Genomic DNA, 26,187 nt, shown 5'->3' on the forward strand with positions numbered 1-26,187 from the left:
GAGGGGAGGGGTGAAGGGATCATCCCAGAGAATAGCCTTGCGGTAGGGTGGGGGTAGGTGTGTGCTGCACATCCACCCGAAAACTGCAGCCCCTCCTTTTAAATATGAAACCCAACCCATTGCTTGTTCTGGGAAAGGAGGGCGCTGCAATTTGAAAACATTCCCACATGTTATGAAGGCGTTCTTACCCACGAAAGCTTATGCTCCCAATACTTCTGTTAGTCTTAAAGGTGTCTCAGGACCCTCTGTTGCTTTTTACAGATTCAGACTAACACGGCTACCCCTCTGATACTTGGATATGATGAAGTGTCTGTTGGGGGAGCAAACGGACATGATGAAGCATCTGTTGGAGCTGCAGGAAAGCCAACAAGAGCACAGACCCCCGCTGCATCCACAGTATAACTGCATGCCCTCCTCCCCAAGTTCCATATCTGCCTCACCCAGATGCCCAAGAACGCAGTGGGGAAGGCTCCGGGCACTCAGCCACTCCACTCCAGAGGATGGCCCAAGCAACAGAAGGCTGTCATTCAAACAGTTTGATTTTTAGTGTGGCTACAATAAACAATGTGGCCTTGTCCTTCCCTCCTCCCCCACCCCACCCAGGCTACCTTGTCTGTTATCTCATTTTTAAAAAATTAATAAAGAATGCATGGTTTCAAAACAATAGTTACTTTATTTCGAAGGGGGGTGGGTGGTTGGCATACAGGAAATTAAAATCAACAAAGGGGGCAGGTTTGCATCAAGGAGAAACACACACAACTGTCACACCAAAGCCTGGCCAGTCATGAAACTGGTTTTCAAAGCCTCTCTGATGCGCAGCACGCTGTGCTGTGCTCTTCTAATCACCCTGATGTCTGGCTGCTCAAAATCGGACACCAGGCGATTTGCCTCAACCTCCCACCCCGCCATAAACGTCTCCCCCTTACTTTCACAAATATTATGGAGCACACAGCAAGCAGCAATAACAATGGGAATGTTGGTTGCACTGAGATCTGACCTACTCAGCAAACAGTGCCAGCGAGCTTTTAAATGTCCAAAGGCACATTCTACCACCATTCTGCACTTGCTCAGCCTATAGTTGAGCTCCTTATTACTGTTGAGCTCCTTATTACTGTCCAGGCTGCCTGTGCCTTCATGAGCCATGGGAGCAAGGGGTAGGCTGGGTCCCCAGGGATAACTATTGGCATTTCAACAGCCCCAATGGTAATTTTCTGGTCTGGGAAGTAAGTCCCTTCTTGCAGCTGCTCGAACAGCCCGGAGTTCCTAAATATGCGAGCGTCATGCACCTTTCACGGCATTGGCTACTTGGATCACAGCAGCCCCCAAGTAGACTTGCCTACTCCAAATTGATTCCCGACTGACCAGTAGCAATCAGACATTGCAAGCTTCCATGGGGCTATCGCCACTCGCTTCTCAACTGTCAGGACAGCTCTCATCTTGGTATTCCTGTGCTTCAGGGTGGGGGAAAGCAACTCACAGAGTTCGAGGAAAGTGGCCTTACGCATGCAAAAGTTTCGCAGCCACTGTGAATCATCCCATACCTGCAACACTATGTGATCCCACCAGTCTGTGCTTGTTTACCTTGTTTGCCAGAATCGGTGTTCCACTGTATCAACCAGCCCTACTGCCACCATGATGTCCCAATTGCCACAGCCTGTGCTTTCAGGAATGTCTGTGTCCATGTCCTCATCAAAATCCTCCTCGTGCTGGCGTCTCTTAGTCCGGTTCTACATATACTCTAGGATAATGTGTGAGGTGTTTACAGTGCTCACAACAACAGTGGTGACAGTGAGCTGAGCAGGCTCTAAGCTTGCTGTGGTATGGCATCTGCACGGATAACTCAGGAAAAAAGGCGCAAAACGATTGTCTGCTGTTGCTTTCACAGAGGGAGGGGCGCCTGATGACATGTACCTAAAACCACCCACGACAATGTTTTTGCCCCATCAGGCATTAGGAGCTTAACCCAGAATTCCAATGGGCAGCAGAGACTGCGGGAACTGTGGGATAGCTACCCACAGTGCACCACTCTGTAAGTCGATGCTAGCCATGGTAGTGAGGACGCACTCTGCTGACTTAATGTGTTTAGCGGGGACATACGCAATCGACTGTATAAAATCGATTTCTAAAAATTGACTTCTATAAAATCGACCTAATTTCGTAGTGTAGACATACCCAAAGAATCGGGCGTATCCATAAGCTCAAACTACACCTAGCGGCTATTACAGTCTTTCACTACAAGGTGTGGGGAACGTCAGGCTTTGCTCATCCAACCATTAGATGCTGCTTTATTAGTATACAGAACATGTTCCCGGAAGTCCGACAACCTACACCCCCATAGGATTTGAATATTGTACTCAAATGCCCACCAGAGCACCACTGGTGACTTGTTCACTCCTTCGTTGTCTATGAAAGTCGTGTTTTTGGTAGCGATCACCTCAGCTCGACGAGTCAGTGAAATCGGGGCACTTATGGCTGAGCCCCCTTACACCGTGTTCACTAAAGACAAGATCATGTGACCACACCCCAAATTTTTACCCAAAATAGTGACATCTTTCCATGTAAACCAAACCATACACCTACTCATATTTTACCCAAAGCCATATGGGAATTCACAAGAGGCCATCCTACATACACTCGATATCAGATGAGCCATAGCATTCTATTTAGACAGAACCAAACTCTTCCAGAAATCCCCAAGGCTGCTTATTTCCACCACAGAATGCTCCAAAGGCTGTGCAATATCAACCCCGAGACTATCTAAATGGATCTCTACTTGTATCTAACTTTGCTACTGTTTGCTCAACAAGGAACCCCCACTGGGCATCCAATCTCATTCTACCTGGGCCATGGCTACATCTATAGCCTTCCTGAACAATGTCCCTCTAATAGATATATGTAGGGCTTTCACATGGGCATCAGAGCACACCTTTGCAAAATACTATGCCATCACTCAATGCTCTATGTCAGATGCTATACTAGGCTTTACCATGCTCTCTGCCACAACACATACGACTCCAAAGCCCCTACCATCCACAGTAGGGCATTGCTCTACAGACACTACTTGAAGAAGAAGAAGTTACTCACCTTGTATAATAATGTGAGTTCTTTGAGATGTGTCCCCCTGTGGGTGCTCCACTACCCACCCTCTTCCCCTCTGCTTCAGAGTTTGTTCATCCAGCTCTGCGGTAGAGAAGGAACTGAAGGATGGGGTCGCACACACGCTATATGAGGCACCAATGGCAACATGATGACTACTGCAAATGCACACCCTGACCAAGCACTGCTGCCAAAAATTTCTGATCTGCAGCACAGGGACACACCAACACCTAAAGTGGAGCACCCCGAGGGACGCACATCTCGAAGAGCCCTTGTTACTGTGCAAGGTGAGTAACTTCTTCATATGTTTTGCATACATAATAGTGGAGGACCAAAAGTAGGCTCTGAACTCATTAGTGCAATTATCTAACCATTCCACCTCTTTTTATCCTTTGTAATTTACTGTACAAACTTAACAAAGGGCTCTGATAGCATGTGCACAAGCTCTTAAACTACAGTTAAAATCTACTGAAAATATATAAATATTGTTATGGATTCGGTGATACCTCATTGAAGAAAGTAGCTGTAACTACTGCACTTCATTTAAAATAGGATCATCTACCCAAACACGTGTGTGTCTCTGCCAAAACAAAGGTACATGTAATATCTCAGAAATGGAATCGGGGGAAGAGGGGTTTTGCTGGATGTGACAGAATATACCTGTGATCATACCCTACACACTATTGTAATAATGTTTGTACAAGATACGCCTTGTGAGGTATCATTTAAAAACTCATAATTTGCTGATCTATAATATCTTGGCAAAATGCATAGTAACATTATATAAAGTTATGAACATAAACTGAAATTATGACAGAAGTATGTTTCCCAGATAAATCTGGGGAGTGGCTAAACCAGTTCCTCAGAGACAAAGGACAAGTTGATGCCTCAGCCAGGTGTCAACGAAGTTGATGGACCATTGCCTGCTAAGTGGCCATTCTTTGGCAAGGAAGGGAGCAGAGACAAAAATCTACATTTTTAACAAAGAAACAGCATGGAGTTTCCTTTCTTCACCAGACTGCCTATCGCTTTGCTTCCAGCTGGAAATGCTTCTCAAAGGAGGGAAAGAACTATAAAAAGAAGAAGCACACATCCCTCTTTCTCACCCCGCCCATTGTATTCTCTGCACCTGCGAGGACAAAAGAAAACAGCTGTTGGATTTTGGGGGAAGGGCCCTCACCTGAAGTTTACTTGGTAGGTAATCTGCTGGAGCATGTGATGAGAAAGTTTCTTAGGTAGATATTAGCAAGCATTTTATCTTTATTACTCTTGTAACCATTTCTGACTTTTATGCCTCATTACTTGTACTCACTTAAAATCTACCTCTTTCTAGTTAATAAACTTGTTTTACTGTTTTAACTAACTCAGTCTGTTTAAACTGAAGTGTCTGGATAACTCTATTTAAGATAATAAAATGGCATATTATTCCCTTAAAGGAATAATGGACTTATTATCTTGAAGTAATAATGGAATCTGTGACTTCCAGAGATCTCAGTGACATTTTCTGCTTCAGCCCTGTAGCCGCAGGGAATGGGGGGACACCCAGGAGCTCCCAGCCACTGGCCCTGGAGCTCCAAGCTGCAACATGGGGCCCCCTGCAGCTCCCAGACACCACAAGTGGTAGGGGAATCTGGAGCTGCAGCAGCAGTTGGTGCTGGACCCCCTCCCCCCTTCTTATTTTGTCTCACTTATTTTTAGTAAAAGTCAGGGACAGGTCACGGGCTTCTGTGAATTTTTGTTTATTGCCTATGACCTGTCCATGACTTTTACTAAAAGTACTTTATTGCCCATGACAAAATCTTAACCTTAAGCATAACCAAGGTTGGTGAGAGCCAGGATATAGATGGCAGACTGCAGTTACACACAGACACTCAGGGTGGCGCTTGCATGCTGGAAGGTTGTTTGTGAATGGCCCAGATGGGAGCTACATCACCAAGGCATTGTAAGGCACCCATGGTTGCAGGGCAGGGGAAAGACAGCTCCCCACTAGCCTGGATTGTGTCCTGATATATCACACTGGGTAATGTTTAGTGGAGGTATGTGTGACAGAATTAGAAGCAACACCAGAAAAGCAGTATTGGAATCAGCAGAAAGCCAAGGATACAGCCAGAACAAGTACTGGCAATCTTGCCCTGAGAAAAGCCCAGTGAGAAAGTGCTTTTGGGTTAAGTGCTGACTGGAAAGAGGCTAGGAACTATGAGCAAAGAAACTGTCTCCTGTTGTTTGATTCCTACTATTTTTCAGGGAAACAGTTAATGTGTGCGTTCTTTGTAAATAAACAACCTCGCATCAAATAAATACCTGATTTCATCAATTTCTGTTCCTAACCAAAACAATCAGTCAGACCCCAAATTGTGGCTAACTGGGTCAACAAAGGGTAACAATATCAGGCAATGTTAGTAATGGGAAATTAAGCCTATTATAAAAACTAATAACGTTATTTGCTTCAAATAACTTTCTAATATACTGAGCAAGTGGATATAAAGACATACTGCAGGTTATTGCTGTACAGTATTAATACTCATGTTCTCAGCTGGGCCTGAGCTAGTGCAATTAACTCAATCAGTAGAAAAACATTTAGTTGTTTTGTGGCACCTTTAAGACTAACAGATGTATTGGAGCATAAGCTTTCGCATGTGTCTGACGAAGTGGGTATTCACCCACGAAAGCTTATGCTCCAATACATCTGTTAGTCTTAAAGGTGCCACAGGACTCTCTGTTGCTTTTTACAGATCCAGACTAACATGGCTACCCCTCTGATATTTAGTTGTTTGTGCTGAATGTCTCAGTCATTAACCAGATTGTACAGACAGTGATCACAGAAATAAGTTTATCTAAAGTTTTAAAAGTTCACACACTGGGTCCTCTTTCCCCCTATCATTAATCCCTCTTAGTAATTCCTGGTTCAATGAAGCTATCACACAATGTATTTTCCTTTAACATTGCAAATACTATGAATTGCAATGAGTTTTCCGGGCTCTCTGATGTTAGTCTCTCCTGGAAAGAGGATGAGAGAACAAACAACAAGTGACAGATGTGTGGGTATGTTGCTTAATGCACTATTGGAAGGCATTCAGATAGGATGGTCATGACTGTGATATAATAATATCTATATAGAATACAATGTATTTAAAAAGAAAAAAAGCAGTGTGTCACGTTCACATTCTATCTTCAGTGAATGAGAAAGTACTGACTGTATTTCACAGCCTGGTTAGTCGGAACATTCACCATAGAAATATGCGCTGAACTCAATTTTCATTTATAAAATGCAGATTATAGCACTTTAGTGCATTTCCTTAAATCTCATTGTATTAACTCTCCTTAGAGGCCTGCAACACCATCTCTTATTATTATTTATGTTGGGGTAGATTCTAGAGGCCTCAACTGGGATCAGGGCCACATTGTTCTACATGTTGGATGTCCCCATAGTAAAGAGATAGAACATCCCTTCCCAACTAGTTTACAGTCTAACTTATTGAGAAAGACAAAGGGTGGGAAAGTAGCAATATCCTCATTTTACAGATGAGAAACTAGGGCTAAAGGTCACATGGAGTCTATGGCAGAAAAGGGAATTGAAATTGGATCTTCTGAGCCACAGTTCAGTGTCTTAACTACAAGATCACACTTATATTTGTCACTAGTCCCCCAAAATAAGCAATTTGTTTTGAGAGTGAATCCAATACCCATTGTAATCAAGTAGAATCTTTCCCCTAATTTTAGTGGGAATTGGATCAGTCTCTACATGAACTGGAAGAATATTTTCTAAAAATGCAATACAGAAGAAGAAGAATCTTTTAATCTATTATACCTGTCAGTTCAAGCCCTCTCCTTTTTGAGGTTGTATTTCACTGAAAAACTTCTATTTAATTTGATAGTTCTTCCAACTTAAAATTATGGGTATTTTTTTCAAAAGTGCCTAAGTAGCTAGGAGTGTAAATTCCATTCTCAAAAGTAAATTAGGAGCCTAATGGCCAAATTTTGCATGTTTAGGTGGCTAAATACCTTTAAAAATAAGTCCTTAAGTCTGACTTTCAATGAGACTTAGTCTCCTAAATCATGTAGGCACTTTTGAAAATATTTACCTATCCTCTTTATCTCATTTTTTTCTGGATAGACTGGATTAGAATATAGGTGTATTGCTTAAATTATGAAGTTTGTATGAATAAGGACTATATTAATTACTTTAGTTATTAGATAGCGTTCACAAGTGTGCTAGGAATTTCACACAGAAGACAGTCCCTATGCTGAAGAGTTTACAGTCTGATGGATGTAACAGATAAGTGAGGCTATACTATACAACAGGGAAAGGAGGAGAGGAAGCACACAGGTCACAGAAGATTGCTCAGTTAATCATTTAGATATGCTCACATTGTGATGTTTCAGAAGGTGTTTTCTTCCCGAACTTTGCCCTTAATTTGAAATTAATTAAATGTTGCCTATTGAGCAGCAGAGAGTGTGTTTGAAAGGTTTTACCACTAGGGGACACCAAAGATTTGTGAAAGAAAGAAAACTGTTTAGTACTTATAATTATTTTCCTTACTTGCATTAAGACTGGCAAATTAATTTAATATTAAAAACATTTTATACTATAGAAGCTTAATGCTCTGATAGTCGCTAAATTTGGAAAAAATGGCTTATTAATATTAAAAATCTCTATATTTACCTACTACTGTTAATTTATAAGCAATGCACAAAGTTACCATAACTGAAGGAGATTAGGGGGAAATGTTTTTTTCAGTGTATACATTTCAGTATTTTGCATACAGTAATTTCCCCTATTGTTTATGTGGGTCTTCCACATAGCAACAGGGGAGAGAAAAATATTTTTTTAAGATAGGAAAATGTAGTTGTAAAGAAAAAAAAAAGTAGGAGGGGGACCTAGGGGAATGTGTAGTACCTGAAACTATCTTCTCAGTTCATTTTTAAAAAACTTATTAGGTTTTTAGATATTAAGATGTTGTGTCCCTTTAATGTTATCTTATTAGATGGGGTTAAAATTGGGTTAGAATTTGGGAAACTAATGTGTTCATCTCCCACTTCTCCTTACTCTAAAACAAAATCTTAACTAGATGTTTATGAACTCCAGCAGGGCTCTATTCAGTGAAACACCTATGTATCAACACTCTACCCCACCCCACCCCACCCCACCTTCATCAGAGATTGAGGAATTCCAGGGCTGGGGGTTGGTATTAAACATGTTAACAGCAACAACAAAAATTCAAAAAAGTAAGTCTGTCTGGGCCCATGCCCACTTAGTGATAGTGAAAGGTGCTAGCCAGTCCTAGGGATTAAAGTCCTCTGTCAACCCACAAGATAGGTTCAGCACAGTAACAGCACAGGCAGTAACAGTGCAAGCTTCTGTACACTGTCCCACCAACATATCTCAACTCTGACAGCAAGAGTGCAGAAAGTAAGACTACATCATAGTTCATTGTCTATCTGTTGTGCACCCAATCCTGTAACGTGCTGAGTGACTTCACTTCCCATTGAAATCAATGATACTCCAACTGCAGCTTGACCACTGACAAGAAAGTCAATATTTCTGTTAAAAGAATCTATCGATCGATTGACACACATCTTGCTGTAATTATTTCATTGCTGACTCATGATCTTTTTGTGTTGTACTGATTTACATTTGTAAATTTGGTAACTCCTTTCTATACTTCATATTTGTCTCCACAGAATTTCATTTTATTATTTTTAACTCATTTCTCCAAACCACCAAGATCTCACTGAGGTTTTATCCTTTACACTAAAGTATTAATGATTCCTTTCAAAATTCATCTGTGAAGTTGATTACAATACTATTCAACTCTCTTAAGATACCAATACAATATTTAATATAATTGGACCCAGAACTTACTCGTACTGTATCTTATTGTATGTTCTTTAGGCCCAATTCTGTTCTTATACTGGGATAAGTCAGGATTAAATCCATTAAAGTCAGTGGATTTACACTGGTGTAAAACCAGTAGGTATAACTGGGAACATAATCAAGCTTTCAGTGTTCAATGAGTTTGATTTTTTAAAATAATTTGTGTATCAGCATGATTAGAGTTTCCTCTAATACATATTTTTCCAGTTTCCCCGTAAGAATTCTCTATGAAATGATATCACAAGGCTTATTTATAGCTGACATATATCCTATTGAGAAATAACTGTTTCCTTTTCCCTGTAAGCTTGTTGTTATATCAAAGAGATACATTTATACTTATGATTTGTTTTTGATAAATCATTATTGCCTACCACTATGTGTATGACTTTATCTCCCTATAGGTGGTTACAAATTAACTTCCTTATTATTTTTACCAATTTTCCAGATATTAAAACGTAATTTATACTTTTATAATTCCATGAATTAACCTTTCCCCCCCCATCTGTGTTTGCCCTTTTCATTCATTTGGGACCTGTTGTATTGATTTAGATGTAATATATGAGCTAAAGGTGTTAACATAGCCCAGTCACTGTCCAACATTAAACAGTGTTAAACAAGGTCTGGGGTTTGGTATACAGAGCCCTCAGCCTTCTTAGTACCATGACAAACACACCATTAAAAATCCTTTTAACCTTTTATTAAAGATACAGAGAAGAAACAACAGTTAAAGCATTTGAAATGTAAAGTATTAAGTAAGGTTTTCATTTTAACAACAACTCTTGTTCCCTTTCCTGTTAACTGGAGAGAGTTTTAGAAGGAACCTCCTTCCCACCCCTTCCCCACCCCCAATAGTCTGTGAAGTCATTTGGATCCCTCTCTCTGGCCCAGTCAATGCACAGGGCCAGCTCTAGGCACCAGCAAACCAAGCATGTGCTTGGGGCAGCACATTTTCAAGGGCAGCATTCTGGCCATTTTTTTTTTTTTGTGCTTCCGGTGGCAAAAGCCTAGAGCCAGCCCTGGCAGCAGCAGCGCGTCGTGTGCGGGGGGTGCCCTGGGGCCGCTGCAGTTCGCGCCGCGGGGGAGCAGCGCCCACACCTTGTGGCTGGGCCGGGCAGGCTTCGAGTGGGGGACACTCATGCTGGGGGACACCCCACGGGGCACATGGAGCTGCCTGCAGGTGCTGCAGGGCAGCCACCCCCAGCGCTGCAGCCAGGGCTGGGCGAAGCGGCCCAAGCCGCCCAGGGACTGTGGCAGGGCGGCCAGAAGCAGCAGCAGCAGCGGGGCCATAGAGGGCGGGGCGCTGTCGTGAGGGGCCTGCGTCCCGCTCTCCAGGGCTCCGCTGCCTCTGGGGCTACCCTGCCCCGGCTCCTCAGCCCTCTGCCGGGGTGATCCCCCGGCTCTGCCCTCCCGGGTCCTGGCCGGTCCTGGAGGCGGGAGCCCTGGATGGAGGGACTCTGGGCTGAGGCGTGGCCTGGGAGCCCCGCTGCTTACCCCGACCCTGCCAGTGTCGGACCGGCTGGAGGTGAGGGGGGAGCGGGCAGAGTCATCACTGGTGGTGGGGAGCCCAGGGCTGGGGTGGCAGGGGGTGCAGGTGGGGGGGGGGGGAGAGAGAGAGCCCAGGACTGGGGGTGGGGGGCAGCCAAAAATTTTTTTGCTTGGGGCGGCAAAAACCTAGAACTGGCCCTCTCAATGCATCTCCCAGGGTTAGGATGACAAAGCCCCACAGTCTGAGGAAATGATGGGGATGGCAGCCATGATGGTGAAGCTCACACCAGCAGCCTCCATCTGTTCTTTCATTCTTTTTTCCCTTTAGCTGGAGAGAGTTTGTCTGAGGAAAAAAGAAGTGAGTTGAGATGGGCTGGAGCGGGGGGGCGAGGCAGGGAGCTGCCGGTGGGTGCAGAGCACCCACCAATTTCCCCCCGTGGGAGTTGGCGCCTCTGGCTGGAGCTGTTGTTAAATCCCATTTTATCCCAGGTGGCGCTAGGGTTTCAGGTCAGTAGAGGTGGTGATGTTTTCTGGGTCTCTCCCTCTGGTCTGGTCTGATCAGAACATCTCTAAGGATTAGGATGACAAAGGCCTGGGGTCCCAGGAGATTGTGGAGGTGGTAGCCATAAAGGTGAAGCTTACTTCTGTAGTGTGCATCTGTTCTTTTCTATTTTCCCTACAAGTCTCTTTCTTTAAGGATCCAAAAAAGGAGTGATAGGTGGAATAGCCCATTCTCTCCTTATTTTGTCCAACATTTAGGCCTACTATCCAACATACCAATTTTGATTGATTAATTTCTGATTCCACATCCTATTTTTACCAAGCATGATTTTAACATAGTCCTTGAACCATGCTGGCAGCTCTTTTTGATTAAGCTAATTCAGTCTGTCTAATTTTCATACCCTTTCCAATCAACATTTGTTATTACAGTTTATTGTAACATTTTTGGAACCTTTACATACTAGTTATAGTTGGGCTCACAATTAGAGTAAATTTATAGGCCCACTTATCATAACAGACCTCATCCAGGAGTTCTTCACCATAATGGCCTGTGCTTCTGATACTCATTCTGTTATTCCAGTTAGCTAAGAATTCTTGAACTGTTATTGAAATTATTTCATCCTGAATCTGTCTTGTGACCCCCCTCTTTCTTTATTAGTTTTTACTGGATTAGATATTTTGTTAAAGCTACATTATCCTTTTTAATCAAGACTAAAGCAAAATAGTTATGTATCTTAGCCTTGCCTTTATTTTTGGATATTGGTTCTCTTTCTCTGTTAAGTAGGTAACTTGCACTTTCTTTGCTATCCTTTTGCTTTTTATTAACTCATTAAAGCTCTTTTTCATGTTCCCCTGTACCTCCTTTACTAATAGTACAGCTTTTTAAAACCAGATCCCTTCTGTCCATAGGCAAAACTCTCACTGACTTTGATGAGAGTTCCATGCACAGAATGATTGCAGGTCTGGGCCTTTTGTGCATTTGTCTTTATGACTTGTCACACAAACTTGTAATTTCTTTCAGATTTGTAAAACAACACAAGAAATATGTGGTTATGGCTATACCCATTTGTTATGCAATTGCAAACTACACAAACTTCACTCTTCTAGTTTTAAGGTCACCAAAACCCCTTGATATTCTTGTAGTTCAGTTATTTGAATGACTGTCCACATGTATTCCACTTCTGGTACATAGCAGTATCTGTAGAGATAGTGCCTGTGCCATGGATGCCCTTGTGTGCCTCCCCCACCCAAGGTTATACAGGGCAGAGCAGGCCCAACCATCCTTCAGTTTCTTCTTACCATCTGTGGCTGTGAGACAGAACCCTGCAGTGTCTGCTTCTCTGTGCACTGTATGATTTTACTAAATTTGTACATATACAGTTAGCAATATTAGTAGAGTTAGTATAGTGGAGGGATAGTATAGTATAATCAATGTAGGTTTTTTTCCTTCTTGTTACACTTGTTGTCTGTATGTATATATATATATATGTGTGTGTGTGTGTGTGTGTGTGTTTGTATATATCACTTGTATTAGTGTGAGAGATTTCCTCAGTCCTGGGATTTAGCTGCTATGGCTGAAACAAGGTCCCAGGAGTTCAAAACTTGCCCCTTTTGTGTTGCAGCTAGTCTGCTTAATGACAGGCACTTGAAGTGTCTTTTTTGTCTTGAAGAAGAACATATCCCTCATAATGCTCAATCTGTCACTTCTTCTCCAAGAGAACACAGAAGGAGAGAAAGGTCTGCTTAATTTCTTTTTCTCCTGGTGTGCTTAATGAGAGTTCCTCAGAACTGGAGGCAAAACAGTCTACTGGCCCCGAACATGCTGTAAGTTCTAAGTTAATGTTCCTGTGAGCTGCAGCTCAGTTCTGAGCTCCCAGGCGCACTCTTCTAAGACATCAAAACTATCATCCACTGAGACTGGCAGAGCAGCTAAATTCTCCTCCACCCAGTGGTCTGAAAGGGGTCGGAAGGAATATCTTTCCCACAGCGAGCACAAACCAAGGTCACCCTCCCTCAGCCCTAGTAAAAGGAGTCATTGGTCCCAGACTACTCAGTAAAAGGGCAGATAATGGCCCCAAATTGGTCTCTCTGACACCCAGGCAGCAGTTCACACTTTACCTGGTACCAATCTGTCAGTACTGACATTGGTGCCTGTGACCCATATGCTCATGACTCCAGTGACAACAACTCCAGTGACAACATCTGTGGTGCAGCTGCTCCCAGCACCAACTTTCTCAGCACCTACGTTACTTTTGGTACCAAGCAATCTTATGATGATAGCACAGCCTGAATCACTACTATCTTCAGCTAAGATTAACCTGTACTTTGGTACTGACTACCAAAACTGTTATGGTACCAGTCAGCTCTTCAGTTATACTGGTATAGGACACTCAAATTCACCCTAGAATTCCAGATATTAAGGTAACCCCACTATTAGAGGAGAAATACTCATTTTCTTCCTCCCCTTCAGAGCACAATAGGGAGGAGTCCCCACTCACTCACCTAATTTTCATTCGTATGACCCCTATTGGTCTGAAAGGGAATCTAGCTATTGTGACTGTAGGCAGAGACCTATGGGATCTCAGGTAGAACAGTCACCTTGGTATCCACCACACTGGCCCCCAGTCTCTTACCTCAGCAATCTTGACCCCACTATGCCTCTTGGGGTATGAAACAGAAGAAGAAACCTATCTTTCTACCACTGCCCAGAGTTAATCTCCCTCCCCATAAAACTTTGTTGAAGAGAGATATCAAACATAGACTCACACTATATTCCAGAAGGAACAGGAATGTGAGGAAGGTTACTTGTGGACAAAAGAGCACTCAGTTCCAGCGGTGATCTCTTCTGCCTCACCAGAAAAGGTAATAGTGCCCTCCATTTCCACTCAGCCAGAGGAGTTCAAAACAATTCAGGAATGTCTGGGTGACATGGCAGACACATTAGAAATCCCTGTGGAGGTAGTTCAGGAAAAATTGCACAAGCTACTGGACATTCTGCAGTCCTCCATGCCAGGAAATCTTGCTGTGCCAATTAATGAAGGACTGTTGAAACCAATAAAAACGTTATGGCAGACACCAGCATCAGTAGCACCTATGTCTAAAAAGGCAAGGTTGGTGGTTTCAATCCCTTCAAATGGGTTTGAATATTTTTACCAGCACCCTGTTCCTGAGTCTCTGGAAGTGGTGGCAATGTATGAAAGGTCCAGACAGCATGCACCCCCAAAAATGACTCAAAGAGACCAGGATAAAAAAAATAGATTTATTTGGCAAGAAAAATTACTTATCAAGTCTGCAGATGCACATCGCAAATTATCAGGTGCTCTTGTCAAAGTACGATTACCCGAAATGGGACAGGGTATTGCAGTTTATGGAGAAACTTCCTCAAGAACATAGGGTAGAGTGAACTGAAATTTTTCAACTAAAATTCTTTTTCAGTTAAAAATGCAAATTCAGAGACATTCAAATATTTTCTGAATTCCTGATTGCTAGTTTCCAGTGTGGAATACATGTGGACAGTCACTCAAAGAAGAAAGAACAGTTACTTACCTTACAGTAACTGTGATGCTTCGAGATGTATTGTCCTCCCTCTTTCCCCCCTACAAGAGTCCTAAATCACCTGGCCAAGACAATAAAAGGGTTAAAAAAAGAACTAGATAAATTCATGGAGGATAAATCCACAAATGACTATTAGCCAGGATGGGCAGGGATGGTGTCCCTAGCCTCTGTTTGCCAGAAACTGGGAATGGGCGACAGGGGATGGATTACTTGATGATTACCTGTTCTGTTCATTCCCTCTGGGGCACCTAGCGTTGGCTACTGTCAGAAGACAGGATACTGGACTAGATGGACCTTTGATCTGACCCAGTATGGCTGTTCTTATGTTCTTAACAGAGGAACAGTTGGGCCTGCTGTGCCTTTTATGCCCTGGGATGGGAGGGGGATCTGATGACATTTAGAGTGTAGGTGTAGCCCCAGTGAACACTGTTGGCCAAAAGAATCCAATCTCATAGGTTGGCACATGGGGCACATGGAATCCATATGGACAATACAGCTCAAAGAACCACAGTTTCTGTAAGGTAAGTGTTCTTTACCTGTATAATATCATACATAAATATTCACTTGTTTCAATGGGACTTGTGTTCCTCAGTCACTTAGTGCTTTTGAAAATCCTCTCCTACAGGTATTATGAATTTTGGCAGCCTACATATGGACACCATGATCTCCAGCAGGACCAAACTTGCTTTAACACCAAAAGTACAACCAGATTTCATTTGAGCTAACAGAATAACCCAAGAACCAGCTCTTATCTTCACTGAGACTAGCCACTAGAGGGAGACATGCTCACACATCAAGTCAGTGTATTCTGTAGACCTGTTTCTATGTGCAATGAACTACTTTTACAGTTCTAATCTGATCTGGATAAGAGTGGGGTATTTTGAATCACCTTTTCCTGTAGCTGTCCAGATACCAATTTTTTTTAAACTTCTGGAAGAAGAAGAAGATAAGAGGAAGGATAGAAAAGAAAGACAAGGGGGTGGGAGGTTATTACAAATCCACCACTCAAGAATAGCTCTTCCTAGGGCAACAGTGATGGAGGGGGATGTCGGAAGGGATGATGATGGGGAGAGGAGGTGTTACCTCAACCTACTTACCTTTGAAGCAGTTTAATCACACCTCCACCTATATTTTTATTACACATCCTCCTACTCCCCCGACTCAAGTTCTACGTTCCTCCCAAGTCCTCCTGCTTTACTCCTCCTTTTGTCTCTTGGATTTGTGCCTTATATCATGCTGCCCCTCTGGCTGGAGCAGCCTCCTATCACTTTTCTGCTGGGCATCCTGTCTTTCCCCCTTCAAATCCCTTCTTAAGACCTACTTCCTCCAGTTATTCCTCCTATCACCTTCTCCCCAATAACCTCTCCACTACCTTCCCTTCCTGTTCTATATCTCTTATTGTGCTTATCTTGTTTAACAGGTGTCAGACCATATCTAACCTATGCTTATCAAACACTCTTTAGATTTACGCTCTAAATATTTAATCATCATAACACTCAAAATGACAATTAATACTGGGGGAAGGAGAGAGATAGGAAAGGAGAAAAGAAATGGGAAAAAGAGTAGGAGCTACTTCTTATGTCATAATTCCACCCTCCGATGGTCTTTCCACAGGCAATAGAAAAGGAGAAGGCGTGAGAAAGGAGATGGGGAGGAAGTGTTAAGTTTCTCCATACACAAACCCCAAAAAGATACATTCCATCAGAATGATCTTTAGTACCTTCCTAGATTAAGAGAGCAAGAGGAAATAAAAGCAAATTCTCCATGAGAGAGAGCACAGTGTGTGTCTTCTGATGACCTGTATTCAACTGCAACCGAAATATGAGACAAAAGAGTCCTTAGAGCTTTAAAGGTGCAGTACAAGGAAAAGGCTTATAAACTTATAGACTTAAGGCTTATATAGCAAAATATACCACAGAACAAAGGGGAAAGGAGGAGAGAGAAAGTGGAAGAAAAAAGGGAAGAGAAGAGGGAATATTGATTATGTTTGTGCTGGGATAGGCATCTAGACAGTATTTTAAAGTATATTACCTATAGATTTATGGCAGAAAAAGGAAATCAAGCAAACACTGTATTTAATGGAATAATCCAGATGCCACAAATGGCAAAAGTCACCAAAATTGTATATATTTTTTCCAAATCAAAATAGATATAAATATAACAGTGACAATCTAGGCACTTAGCAACAAAGAAAGCATTGGATGCTATAGTGATGGGAAGACAGTAGTATGTGATGACTTCAGAATGCATGGAATTGGTGGCATCAGAATTACAGTTCTATTGGACAGGAAGGATTCTTTTGTTTTGGTTTTCATTGATTGATCTAGTTGTTTTTTTATTGGGATTTGGTTCTGACCTTTGGCATATTTAACCTACATACATTTTTGTTCTGTAAATAAAGACTGTATACAGTAGGATAAGTGACTTCATAAATTCTTCTTTGTAATGTTCCATCAACCAAAGAGATGCTATAAACACTAAGTTAACTGGGGTCCTTTGTGGGCTTTTGCATTTCATATAAGTGTGGATGTCTAGTCCCAGGTTAGGGAGAATGGTGGTGGCAACAAATTCAGAGGAGCCCATGACAAACTGATAGTGAGTGGTAGGACACACACATTACTAAAAGAGTTCAAAATCCTGACAGTCTAAACTCAAGGTGCACAGGAAAGGATTTTTTTTCTTGCAACTTTTATTTTGTGTGTGAAAGTTGACTCCAATCCCAGTGGAGAAATTGACCATCTGTGGGATGTGATTGAGAGATATGATACCAGTTTCTGAAGAAAAAGCAACTTATTTAGGCCTTGCAAATTAAGAAACAGGAGGAGCAGTTGGAAATTAGGCCACAGATGATAGTCAAGACTGAGCTTTTGCAAATAGAACTATTTAGCAGTGAGATGAGATCGTGAAGGAAAAACCAGACAAGCAGCTGAAATTGAGTTCCAGAATGGATGATCTTTAGGGCGGGGTCTGTGTCTTCTTATGTGTTTTTTTTTTTTTTTAGTGATGAATACAATGAAGTCCTGATCTTGATTAGGGCTTTCAAACATTACTAAAATCCCAAATAGTCATAATTATTATTATTCCTAATAATACACACAAGCTTATTCAGAGTTGGTCTTGAGTCCCCTTCCAAGATATGCAGAAAATGGAAAGTCCCCTGCAACTCTACTTCCTAGTCCCATTGTGGGACTTCAATATTCTGGAGGGCTTTGAGGTGCCTTATGCCAGAATGAATTTCATCCATTGAGAATATGAGAAATATGTATGAGAAATAAGTTATTTTCTGTTGAGTGAGCTTATTAGAGGATCCAAGTGATCAGAATGGAATCACATGGCTGCATTTTTAAGGTACTTCACTCACAATGGAGTTGATTTGTAGCTTTCACTTTTTATTTTCAAAAAGGGTACATTAACCAGTTTCCATTTATTATTATTATTATTATTATTTAATTAAAAATAAGCAACTGGCTGCAGATAAGGGGCTATCAGAAGCCTAGAGAAACCTAGAGAGCAGGAAAGAGAGACTGGTATACTATTTTAATAATTGATTTAACATATTTAAAATTATTTTATTAGTTGTCATTACAATGTTTATTCAATGCAGTGTAATGCGGTCAGTTAGAAAGAATTAAAATTATATTATTTAAAATATAAAAGTATTTAAATTATATTATGTTAAATTATTGCTGCTATTTTCTCTCTTCCAAAGAACTGTGTGGGAGAATTAAAAAAAAATACTTTAAATATTTAAAATGTTTTTTTTTAAGTTATTTTATAATTACAATAAAAATGCCAAATTGTGTAGCAGGTGTGAATGATGCATTCAGATGTGCATTTTTCAGCATTAACCTTTGGTCTGCATTCCTTATAAACTACCTACATGGAACTCCACTTGCAAGTAATTAAACACTTTTTAATCAGTTGCTAGAATACTGACTATACCAATACTGTAATTATCTATAAGCCACTTAATTTGAGAGGATTGAAATTATTTACATTTTGCATTACACTTGTTTTAATAATACAGTTCTCCATGTATGAGAAGCACTTGGCTTTACCTTTGTTTTCACTGCACACCTCAGCTATATTATTCAGCACTGCTGTACAGTCTATGCCTTATTGCTTAAATAGAGGGTAGTACTTTAAATGAACACCAGTTACAGCTAACAGTTTCTCATCTAGACAGTTGGATGTATTAGTATTTTAATTACCTGGCTGGCTGTAATTTCCACTTAATTTGGAGAATTTCTAACATTTTCCTTCCAGCACTAAACCAGTCTCATTTATAATGCTTTATTATCACAGTTCAGATTTCAGCAGCATTCTCACTCAACAGCAGTCATACCAGCAGGATTTCTCTGGCTAGTTTTCAGAACATTACTTACTCTGGGAAGGAACTTCCAGTTGGAGAGTAATAATATCCAATAAACGTATTTTATATTTGGAAAAAAACACCCAGTTCAGCTTGAGAAATAATGTCTTTGAAAACAACTGTGTTATAAAATAAATAAATGGAGATATCCTATCTCCTAGAACTGGAAGAGACATTGGTCATCAAGTCCAACTCCTTGCCTTTACTAGCAGGACCAAGTACTGATTTTGCCCCAGATCCCTAAGTGGCCCCCTCAAGGATTGAACTCCTAACCCTGGCTTTAGCAGGCCAATGCTCTAACCACTGAGCTATCCCTTCCACCTTATAAAAAAAACTAAGGCTGACTTGGTACCCCACCTAAGGTAAATGTACCTACACAAAGGATGTTTGAACTGAGGAGAGAACACCAAATAGCCTTAAATGTGTTTTGTTTGATTTAAAATTTCCAGGCTGAGATTTTAAAAGGAGCCAAAGGGAGTTGGGTGGCCCAAATTCCACTGATTTCACTGGGAACTGGGTGCCTAACTCCCTTAGGCCCCTTTGAAAATCTCAGCCTAGCTGGATATTTCTTTACTAACAAAACATCTTAGGCTAAGTTGGCTGTTTTGTACATGTAAAGCTTTTTTGATCAGTTGGATTATAACAGTTCTCTCTTTCTACCAGGCTTCAAGTCACCACCATGTCAATAATTTCAGGCACAAGAAAAAGATAACCAATTATTCACGTTAATGATATAGTCTATAGGGATTGGCTACTTGTTTTGTTGTAGGTATAAGAAAAGATTTCTGGTATCTATTTCAAAAGGAAGGCTGTTTCCTTTCTTTTCCCAGAGTGCTCTCCTCAGGGAAGGAAAAAACTAACATCCTTAGACCAGGATCACCCCCTCTTCTGCCTCCCTTAGTCTCTTCCCTGCCCACCCAGGTTATTTATAGTGCCTCCCTGAATATGGGAAAATGCAGCTATCTTTATGTTCCTGCTGAGTCAGGGCCCTGCGAGCATCAGCAGCTACAAAGCTCACAGGGGAAGGCTGTCACAAGGGCAGCAGCTAAAACATCACAATGGAGTCTGCTGTACTTGTTAAAGAAACACCCTGGATGTCACCTCAAACTCAGTGACACAACCCCTCCCCGCTTCCCCTTTCTGCTGGTGTGTATTGGGAATTGCAGACAGTGCCTGGGATTTCCAGTGGCTCTGTGCATATAATACTCAGCCCCTTGAATCAAGACAAGCAAGAGAGAGCGTGGTACCTCCAGGGAAAAACAGAATCCTCTTGGGAAGAGAGCTGTTTAGGTTTGGTTTAGGGAAGTTTGTTTGATCTAATCTTTTTTCCTGCCTGTGCCCACCTCATATCAGTAAATAATATCTCCCCTGGAGATGAACAGTGATAATCTCACCAGCCTGTCCAATTGGTGAGTTTGTTTCGATGAGTCACGCTCAGAGAGGAGGAAAAGTATTTGCTAATGGCTCATGTTCTTTCCATGCATTGTCTGTAATTCCATAGCAACCCAGACTTGCTGTGAACCACACAAGAAAGCCAGGCCAGGTTGCTGCAGCCTGTGTGCCCTGAGCCAAGGTTCTGCTGAGCCTCTTTCCAGGTCCCCGAGCACGGATTTCCTGGCTGTCCCAGGGACAATGCAGCATTAACACAACGGGGGACTCAGTCTCTGCACAAAAAGTTCCAACATGAGGGAGAAGAGGCTGACCACTGGTATGTAAAGCTTTCCCAACAGGACAAAGGGGCAGTAACCACTTAGGGCTATGTCTCAGGCTATGGGGATGACAACTCCCAGGAGGGAGATTTAAATTATATCCTTGAAATTCATACAGCAAAATTCTTCAGTCCTAAGAATGAAAGATCATAAACACTTCCCTCATATGCATCCCAAAGAAGGGAAGCTGTTTCTCAAGTGGCTGAGACTTGGAGCATATCTGTTTCACCTGGGAACATTTCCTGTGTTGCCTGTTCTCATGATTTTATCATGAGTTTCACAATATCTAGTGTGTTTAGCCCCAGCTTCTTGAGTCATGGAATTACATGGGAATCTCAACTTTCTTTATCAAAAGAGCAAGTTTTTAGTCTTCATGATTTCAGAGTAAAGCTGGAAAATGTGACCCAAGTGCACCATAAAGGCTCAAAAGCAGAAGACAAATATCCCCAATATATGATTTTTCAAAAAAGATCTCATGATATTTAAGATAATCCCATAATTTTTTTGAGATCTGATTCATGATTTTTAAATGCTTGGGGTTGGCAATAAAACAAACTCTAAGGAAATGCTGTATTTCCTCAGATCAGGTTATTTTATTTCAGAAAACCAAGGGAATTAGTAGAGTCCCATCACTTATTTAATTTTTCAGAGTAATCTCTAAATTATGTGTGCAGTCAAATTGACCTCAACAAACATAAATGGAAATGTGTTGGATGAATAACAAGTAGTATTTTATATCTGTGTTTCAGAGCCTCCAGATATAACAGAAGATGCATTTGTAAGTAAACTTTGAAAGGACCAATAATTATTTTTCTGTTTTGGGACTACAGAGAAAATAGCAGGTCTACTACTATATGGTTTCTTATTTCTTCCATTGTAGTAGCTGAGCATTGACATGTTTTTCCCAGCAGGAATACTGCTACTTCTGACAATGTTTCTTTAAAAAAAAAAAAAAGTTTCTCAGTGTTTCATTTGATTAAGAAAAAAAATGCTGCAGTGTTAGAAAAAGTGAAACAGAAATTTAAAGGGAATAAGATTGCAAAGATAAAGAAAAGCACAATGGTAGAGGAAGGAAGGAAGAAAATAGATGGAAGGTCCAATTGATATGTTCTACAGATACATTTTTCTTACCATTTTGAGAGCTGATTCATCTGTTCTCTGCTTATTGTTTCATACCAAATGACATCCCTTTCCCTGTTTGAATGCCTATGCAGTATGCATGTTTTAAAAACATATTTAGTTCTATCTCTGATGGAGACCCCTTAGGTGCTACTCTAATATAAATAATATATATTGAAATCCAGGTTAATTTCATTTAGGAATAAACAAAAATATGTATAATAACATATTAATAACCTAGCTAAACCAAAAGTTTACATTGGGTTAGGCTCTGATTCTACAATCTACTCCATGTGGGCAGACCCCTTGACTTCAGTGGAACTCAAGTAGGTGCATGGATCCACTATACAGAATTCAGCGCAGGATCAGGGTTTCTATCATCACTTTAAGGCTTTGACATTTAAAGTGAGCACTGGATTTTTATCTATGAGCACTTTTTATTTCAGTAAAAGCAGCATTAAATGTACTGTTCTATTGTCTTACCAAGTCTATCTGTGTTCAGATCCTCCTTGGGTATCTTAAAACATCATTCTGTATCTGTGTTAGAACACTCACGGTAGTGATATGGAGAAAGCTAGTATATAGAATAGATACAGTGTCATGGGATATGTTTCCTGAGAAAATGTAAACAGCATTTTTACAGGATACTACTGACAAAATGATCATCCCTTCACTGCTTTAAGACTGACAGTAATAGGACCCTTGATACCTGTATACTGTATGCAGGCAAAATTCCCAATTACTTCAATAAGTTTTGCCTGCATAAGCACTGGAAATTCAAGCCATTTGTAGTTCATCCAGACTGCCTATTGGAATCATGAGCTGCTTTTAATAATTATAACTTGGATTGTACACCATAGAACACATCAGGGAACGAATTAAAAGAAAATGCCTATTGCCACAAACATCTAAAATGTTTTTTTGTATATAAAATTATATGGACTCTAATAGGCAAATAGTAAGTGTGTAAACATTATTTTGAAATGAAAATAAGACTGGTTGCTGAAATAAAAGGCCCATAGGAAAGTTTTATTGTTTTTTCATATTCTTTAAAAAACTTGCAGATAAGTGCAATAAGTAGCAAAGCTTGCGTTAACAGTGTAGTATGGATTAATGACCCACTTCGTTTATATTTCTTGCTGCTATATAAGACTTTAAAGAACATATTCCTGGCAAATAAAAAACACATGTACCTGTATATTTTCATAGGACTTCTAAATCAGTGAGTAATACTTTGTTTCAAATAATTCACTTAGATGAGAGAAGTATTTACACTATATATTATTGTATCTAATCATCATCAAACTAGTCTTTATCCATTTCAAATCTAATGATGTATTACTTATGCCCAGCAAATGTGAAATATAGATACTTTTTATACATGCACAACCTGTTTCTAACAAAACTTTTCACATAAATAAGGAAGTCCTTATGCACGGAGGGCTCAATCCAATGTCCATTGAAGTAAATGGGCGTCTTTCACTAATTTCATTGGGCACTAGATCAGGCCCTTATGCCTTGATTCAGGAGAGATCTTAAGCGTATGTTTATTTAAAGCATGTGCTTTTCATTGTCTTCAAGTTAAGCACATGCTTAAGTGCTTTGCCAAACTGGGGCCTAAGAACCTGGTTCAAAGCTTATTGAAGTCAATGGGAGTCTTTCCACTGACTTCACTATGCTTTGGATCAAACCCTTTGATCCAAATTCTCCTGTTTAATGCTTAGTTCAAATACAGTGATACCATGCTATAACGCGATAATTGGGGTCCAAAAAAATTCGATCGTGATAAATGCGGGGTCACTTTATAGCTGGGTTACGAAAGTTTACCATTTCAAGCCTGTCAGTTTAAGTCTTGTAAAAAAACCAACGGTTATCCCAGCATGTTTTAAACACAAAAGTAGTAATTTAATTACATGTACATGAAAGAAACATGTTAAATCGACTATACTAATCATTGCGCAGAGTGCAAAGTCAATCTGGCTGCATGACTCCATAATTTTAAATTTCATCACTTCTTAAGAAAGCTATCTAGTGTGGTCTGTTTATTTGCCGCAAACTGTTGGCTTCTAGCAAAGTCAAGTATGCTTCTGAGTTGGAGGATTTTGACACTGTCCACATCTTGAGTTTCCAGCCACCTCAAACTGGCTTCTAGGTGCTTTACTGCCTCAGACACTTTTGGTGGGGGAGTTGAGGTGCCATCATCGTCGTCATCATTATCGCCACTGGTTTCGGGCTCTGGTGGTGCAGCTTCATTCTTCCCGCTGACATTTGCAACAATTCCATCATCTGATATGTGTTCATATATGGGGCAGATGTCATCTGCTGAAAACCAGTTGCGGATATCATGATGACGTTAGCTTCTTTGGCTAAACATACGTCATCTTCAATGAATCTTGTAAATTCAGGCTCGTCATCATTACCATCATTGTGTGTAGATGATGGAAAAGCTGGACCAAGACCCTTTATCCAGCATCGTTCAATGCAACATGCGGAGATAGCATCCCAGGCTTTCCCGCCGAGGTGACAGACTTCTTTCAAGTTGAGTGATGTCAGTGATGTGTCGACAGAGGAGTTGTTATCCGCTACCATCCGCTTGATCATTTTGCGACGATAGTTTTGCTTAAATACCGATATGATGCCTTGGTCCAGTGGCTGGATTTCTGACGTAGTGTTCTTCGGGAAATAAGAGACTTTAATCTTGCCATCACGACTGACAAGATTTTCCGCTGGGGGGTGGGCAAGGCAATTATCCAGCAGGAGGAGAGCTTTTTCCTCCTGCTTGAGTTTTTGCAAATGAGCCCGAACGGCTGGCACAAAAGTTTTATGGAACCAGTCTTTAAATATGGAGCTATTCATCCATGCATTCTTGCTGTTGGTGTATTCAAAGGGAAGGGCCTTCATATTAACATGATGAAAACATCTGGGAGACCTTGCTTTTCCGATCATCAGAGGTCTGACTTTGTGGCTGCCAGACTTGTTGATGCAAAACAAGAGAGTGACTCGGTCCTTCCTCTGCTTAAAGCCTTCTCGTTTGTGACTATCAGTCTTGGTTGCGAGGGTGTAATCTGGTAACATTTTAAAGCATAAATCAGTCTCGTCGCAGTTGTAAACTTGATCGGCTGTGTAGCAACCTTCCTCCAGCAACTTTTTAAGCTCAATTGGGTAGGAATCGACAGCCTCTTTATCAGCTGAGCTGATTTCCCCAGACACAAGAACTTGGCGTATAGGCTGCCTTTTCTTGAATCTGTCCAGCCAGCTGCTACTCGCCTTAAATTTGGATTCATTTCCATTGATAAGGTGATCAAATTTCTCTGCCTGAGCTTTCAGAATAGGGCCAGAAATAGGAACCCCTTCTGAGCGAGCCTGGACAAACCATTGATACAAGGCTGAATCTAGGCTTTCGTCATTAGCAAACTTGACCTTTTTACACTGTAAATCAGTTTCCTCTTCAAGAATGCAGGGTAGGCTACGGAGCTTTTCTTCTTCTTTTTTCCACCCTTGCAGAGTGAACTCGCTAATTCCTAGATCTCTAGCAAGCTGAGTTGTTTGTTTGCCCTTCTTTAGTTGATCCAGGGCGTACAACTTCTCTTGGGCAGAAAACGACTTGCATATGCGAACTGGCGTATCCATAACGGTAAAATATTTTTAAAAATATAGGAAATTAATAACAAGTTCATAGGCAAACACCATATACGTGTACAACCCGAGAACTAAGTGCAATGGGCCTGCAATGGCCACAAGTCACTTTATCCTATAAGACTGGAAGAACGTGGTTTATTTATAAATGTAGTTAAAAAAAGTACAGTATTCCAGCAAAACGCAACAGTACAGTATTACGGCCTTAAAGGGGTGCCAACTTATGATCGTGTTATATGCAATTTTGCATTATTGCGGGGCGCGTTATTGCAAGGTTTCACTGTATCTTTGCCCTTCCCCTTCCATGCCTCTCCCAGGTCCTAAGTGCTGGTACACAGGAAGCCCTATATGCCCCATCAAATACTGTCCCCCATGTGCATAGTTGCACTTAATCACCATGGAGGAAGCGTCAGGATTTGCCTTCTTAAGAACTTTAACAGTGCCAATAGATAGAGTTAGACTACAGACAGTTTTTATGCTCAGAAATAATAAAGTGTTTGAGAAATTGTATGCAGTGTTGTTGAAGCTGTGTCAACCCCAGGATATTAGAGAGACAAGGTGCGTGAGGTAATATCTTTTATTGGACTGACTTCTTTTGGTGAGAGAGACAAAGCTTTTGAGCTACACAGAGCTCTTCTTCAGGTCTGGGAAAGGTACTCAGAGTATCACAGCTGAATACAAGATTGAATGGATAGTTTAACATAAATAGCACATATTCTAAGGGACCATTCAAGGTGAAGTGGCCCATTAATACCCCTGCAGTCCTAAAACAAAAAGTGAGTTACAGATTGTTGTAATAAACCATAAATCTAGAGTCTTCATTAAGATCATGATTTTTG

The 26,187-nt window shown here is 41.0% G+C and overlaps 1 protein-coding gene across 2 annotated transcripts in view; it reads left to right on the forward strand.

Moving 5' to 3' along the window:
* Nucleotides 1-20,511: 20,511 nt before the first annotated feature.
* RGS22 (regulator of G protein signaling 22) overlaps nt 20,512-26,187 on the forward strand; it is a 101,372-nt gene continuing 95,696 nt past the window's right edge. For both annotated transcript variants that reach the window (XM_054016643.1, XM_054016644.1), the window contains exons 1-2: nt 20,512-20,592; nt 21,343-21,371. In XM_054016643.1, the coding sequence (XP_053872618.1) occupies nt 20,568-20,592; nt 21,343-21,371 (54 nt within the window). In that variant the 5' untranslated portion in view covers nt 20,512-20,567. The remainder of the gene's footprint in view (nt 20,593-21,342; nt 21,372-26,187) is intronic.

The sequence above is a fragment of the Malaclemys terrapin genome, chromosome 2 (genome assembly GCF_027887155.1).
Source record: "Malaclemys terrapin pileata isolate rMalTer1 chromosome 2, rMalTer1.hap1, whole genome shotgun sequence".
Taxonomy (NCBI): domain Eukaryota; kingdom Metazoa; phylum Chordata; order Testudines; family Emydidae; genus Malaclemys; species Malaclemys terrapin.